The sequence below is a fragment of the Strongylocentrotus purpuratus genome, unplaced genomic scaffold, assembly GCF_000002235.5.
Source record: "Strongylocentrotus purpuratus isolate Spur 01 unplaced genomic scaffold, Spur_5.0 spur5_scaffold_9, whole genome shotgun sequence".
Taxonomy (NCBI): domain Eukaryota; kingdom Metazoa; phylum Echinodermata; class Echinoidea; order Camarodonta; family Strongylocentrotidae; genus Strongylocentrotus; species Strongylocentrotus purpuratus.
In genome coordinates this window covers 10,387,047-10,391,754 of record NW_022145615.1, presented here as the reverse complement: position 1 = coordinate 10,391,754, position 4,708 = coordinate 10,387,047, and the positions used below count along the sequence as shown (strand labels likewise).

The following is a 4,708-nucleotide window of genomic DNA, read 5'->3' as shown; positions in this document are numbered from 1 at the left end:
TTTTGTCCCCCCCCCCCCCTCTAGTAGGCTTTTTTTTTTTTTTTAAATCACCCTCTCAAACAACAATAATACTGTATTATACTTTATTACTGTTTTGGTGGCAGCACCAATAAAGCCTTTGGCTTTCCTAGCTGTCTCCACATTCATATATATTTTTGTTGTTGTATTGTATTGTAAATGTTTCTCTTTAACTTGTACGCTATGTTTTGTATTTTATAAGTTTGTTATGATGTTTTTATGATGAATGAAATAAAGTTCAATTCAATTCAATTCAATTCATCGTTACCGTTTAGTCCTTCAAGTCCGATTGTGAAAAAGGATTACTACCAGTCTTTCTAAATTCTCAGCAAGCTAGGGAATATCTTTGAATGAGTGATCGTCTGAATATCGGTTCAAAACAAGTCCGCTGACTTCCTCCGAAATCTTAATGAAATGACCTCGAAATATTTTCCACAGCGCTACTTCACTAATGAAAACTGAGAAGATAATCCTTGTACTTTGGTCTTGTTTCTTGCCGTATTTAGATGGTAAATTCAGCAATCTATGGAGTGAGGGGTGCTAATAGAAGTCGCAAATAACAAGCCTTTCTTTCACTGTGGCCCGTACGTTGATATTCGTGTAAGTAGAACTTGGACAGACTGACACTGCTAACAAAACAGTGGCGTCTCTAAAAGATGAAGGTGGCTAAGCCTGCTACAATACTATTATATCTGTCCTAAGATTGGAAATATCAGCTAGTGTAGAGTCTAGACTAGAGAGAGAGAGAGAGAGAGAGAGAGAGAGAGAGAGAGAGAGAGAGAGAGGGAGATATTTTTTGTCTTTGTAGACTTCGACTTTAGAAAGAAGATTAAAGTCTAGACTAGACTATAAAGATAGATCTAGACCTAGATCTGGAAACTCAACTGCAAAACTGACTCATAAGTCAGATACTTTTAGTCATAATCATGATAATGAAGATAAAGTGAATGGGAAAAAAAGAAGCTGAAAGGGTTCAAAACCCAGACTTGACAAGGCCGAGGCAAGATTAGATATAATTTGCACACACCCCCAGTATAGTACGATAACTGTAAAGAGGTCAGTACTCATAAGTTAATCATAAGGAAGAAGAAGAAGGAAGAAGAAGAAGAAGTTGAGAGTAATGACAATACTAGAGGTTTTTACTTTTTAGTCTTAGTTTAGAAATAAAAACAGATTAGAAGTGTTTGAATTCTGTACTAAAAGTGATTGCGAAGTATGTTCTAGGACTATTGACATAGAAGTAGACCCTTTCCTTGCAAGAATTTGCTGCCATCCGACTAGGAAATCAAACACATCTTTACTTGAAAAATAATTGTGCACAATTTATTCTGTTTATGCCTCTAAATGCAGATACCGGTATTCATGTAAAGATGAAAGTATTGAAGAAAGGATCCAATCTGGACAAGACCAAACCCTGCAGCATACCCAACATTAACTATGAAGCCAAGATCAAAATACGCAGGATCCCAAGCCAAAACGTTGTTCACCGGTTGCGCTTCAGAGAAATATATCGTCCAAAATGCATGTCGCATTTCTCCCTCACAAGATCATTCCATCAGAACGTTTTCCCAAATTTCACTGTTGTGAATGTTGAGAAGCCGCCATGTTTCTTGCGTAAGTTCTCGCCGGATGGTCGCTATTTCATAGCGTTTTCCTCGGACCAGACTTCTCTTGAGATCTACAGGTTTGAAGGACCAGCAGCGGCTGGGGACCTGCTGCAGAAGCTTCATTCGAACAAGCCTGACGTGGCGGACGAGGAAGCAGAGAGTATTCGCGGCAGGCTGTTTGAGCGATTCTTCTTACTGTGGCACACAGTGAACGTGGCTCCGAACGGTGAGCACCTGAACCGAGAATGTAGTTTGTTTACGGACGATGGCAGGTACGTCATTGTTGGATCAGCTGTGTATGTCCCTGATGAACCCTATCCTCATTTTTATGACATGTACAGGAACAATGAGTCTGTATCCCCTACCCATCGGTCACCTCTTGAAGACTACTCTCTTCACCTCATAGACCTACAGATGGGTGTCTTGTGCGATACCCGGACGTTCAAGTGTGACAAGATCTTCCTGTCCCACAATCAGGGACTCTATCTCTACAAGAACATTCTGGCTGTCCTGTCAGTGCAGCAGCAAACCATTCATATCTTTCAAGTGACTGCAGATGGCAGGTTCCTAGATGTGAGAACTATCGGTCGGTTCTGCCATGAGGACGATGCCTTGGCTGTATCCATCTTGCGCTACGAAATGCCTGCCGCAAACTCGACCCAAAATGAGCGACCGTTCCGTGATGCTTGCATCAACTCCTTGAAGCACCGTTTGCTCGTGTACCTGTGGAAACGTGCCCACAGAGAAGGGACACCCAGCGCCATGAGGCACTTCTATCAACACTTTGACATCTTCAGGTGGCTGCGGATGTGGAAGATGCAATTGCTTGACGAAGTGCACCTCCTGATCAAGTATGCCAGCGAGGATGTGGTGACGTTACGAATGACCGACCCCACCTCTCAACCCTCCTTCTTCGTTGTCTACAACATGGTCACGACTGAAGTGGTGGCAGTCTTTGAGAACACTTCAGAGGAGCTCCTAGAGTTGCTGGAGAACTTCTGCGACCTCTTCCGAAATGCGACGCTCCACGCTCACACCCAGTTGACATGTTCAGCATCCAGCAATGTCTATGCTAGACAGATACAGAGGAGATTCAAGCACACCATCATCAATGCCAAATACGGAGGTCACATGGAAGCTGTCAAAAGACTCCTGGCCCAGCTTCCGATCAGTTCTCAGTCCTACAGCAGCAGCCCATACCTGGACCTGTCCCTGTTTAGCTATGATGACAAGTGGGTTTCGGTGATGGAGAGACCCAAGGCATGTGGGGACTATCCAATCAGGTAACTTGATAGATAATAAAGAAGATTCAACTTTTCGACCATGTAGTTTTGAAAGAAAGAAAGAAAAAAAAACATAGAAAGTAATTGGTGAAAATGTGAACAAAATAGAAAGAAAAAAAAGCTCAAGTGTCTTTGAGAGTTCAAATATTTATGCAAGTGGGAATTTCAATAAGATCAGTATTAAGTCGTTGAACTCTGACAAAATAGCTTTCTAAAAATTTGATCACTGGGTAGCACTTGTCTTCAGAGGACATTTTCCTTTAGTTATTTGAATATTTTCAAGCATTCATCAATCTGTTTCATTCATTTTTCAATTTCACAGATATTTCTGCTCCCTGAAAGCAACATGCTTTCTCCTCTACAAGTAATGTTAGGCTTCCTGGGAGTAATTTCAATTTTTGTAAAGACATTTTTGGCTTGCACCTAGTAAATTAAAATAGCATATTCAATTTTGTAACTAAAAAAAAAATCAGAAAAAAAAAATCAAAAATATACTGCTTGTAGGGCAGCAACCAATTAAATTTGTAACTTTCTTATTTGTAGTATGTTTGCTCAATTTTTCACTTACCTCTTCCTTTCATTTTCTGCTTCCATTAAAACTTTCTTAATATCTGGGTGGACTTCCCTTTAGTCCATAGATGCCATCACCTTCAGTCATGCAGAACAATATTAAAATGGATTAGCTATTCCCGTTGGGAAATTATATACCACAATTACAAATTCTGAGATTTTCATGGTTGCAGCTACCATTGTACGGCCGTAGGCCCTATCTGAAATTTATCAAAATTTACCGGGAGCACCAGTAAATTTTTATATTCAATTTTTCTCGAAAGCAGAAGTGTTCTAGGGGCTAAATTTTCTAGTGGTTATAATACATCCACAGGGGCATCCAAATATATCAAAATTCTAAAGAATCACTATCCACCCAATTTTCAAAATTACTTATAATTCACTTATTTTGTTTATGATAACGTAAGAAAATTAGTATAGCAATATTCTGAAGGATTTCTATGTCATAGTATATGATAAATATTATGTACCATATATAAAGTTATTTTGATTCTTTGTATACGTTTGTAAAATTTGAGCAGATCAAATTTCCAATATTGGACAATAAATTGAAATTGAAATACTAAATCATATTCTTTTTCCTTTTTCCCAGGTTCTATGCACGAGATTCAGGCATCTTGAAGTTCAAGATCCACGCTGGGCTGGTGGGACGCCCTTCCCCTCCATCTGCTCGCCGTCTCGTTGCCTTCACCTTTCATCCTTACGAACCCTTCGCCATCTCAGTCCAGAGGACCAACACAGAGTATGTGGTCAACTTCCATGTGCGCCACCAGCCAGCAGACTAAGGACAGTTACTCATTTTATGCCTCTGCTACAAAGTAGCCAGAGGTATAATGTTTTCGGGTTGTCCGTCCATCCGTCCTTTTGTACGTCCCGTTCTCGTGATGGCGTTATCTCAAGAACCGATTGATGGATTACTGCCAAACTTGGGTCATGTATGTATCTTGCAGAGCCAATGAACTGATTAGATTTTAGGGTCATGAGGTTAAAGGTCTTGGGGCTCATGTATGCAAAAATAGCTTGTGAACGCATGATACTATCAAACTCTGGACATGTATGTATCTTGCAGAGCCAATGAACTGATTAGACTTCAGAGTCATGAGGTCAAAGTTGAAAAGGTCATACATGTATATGAAAAATTGCTTGTAATCACGATATTCTGAGAACCTGTAAATTGGATTACAATCAAATTTGAATTTTTTTTGTTGCTTCTGATCCATTTTATTTCTT

At 39.9% G+C, this 4,708-nt stretch overlaps 1 protein-coding gene across 1 annotated transcript; it reads left to right on the top strand.

Moving 5' to 3' along the window:
- Window positions 1-369: 369 nt before the first annotated feature.
- Window positions 370-4,377, top strand: LOC591201 (DET1 homolog). Its single transcript, XM_790778.4, has 3 exons — window positions 370-618; window positions 1,369-2,908; window positions 4,071-4,377. Exons 2-3 carry the CDS (start codon window positions 1,389-1,391, stop codon window positions 4,261-4,263), a joined length of 1,713 nt encoding a protein of 570 aa, XP_795871.1. The 5' UTR covers window positions 370-618; window positions 1,369-1,388; the 3' UTR covers window positions 4,264-4,377.
- The last annotated feature ends 331 nt before the right edge of the window (window positions 4,378-4,708 follow it).

What these genes read in the sequence shown, in the direction of transcription:
- LOC591201 (XM_790778.4), top strand. Translation starts at nt 1,389, where the DNA reads ATGAAAGTATTGAAGAAAGGATCCAATCTGGACAAGACCAAACCCTGC. An exon ending in TGTGGGGACTATCCAATCAG is followed by an intron (nt 2,909 to 4,070) that starts GTAACTTGATAG and finishes CCTTTTTCCCAG; the next exon opens with GTTCTATGCACGAGATTCAG.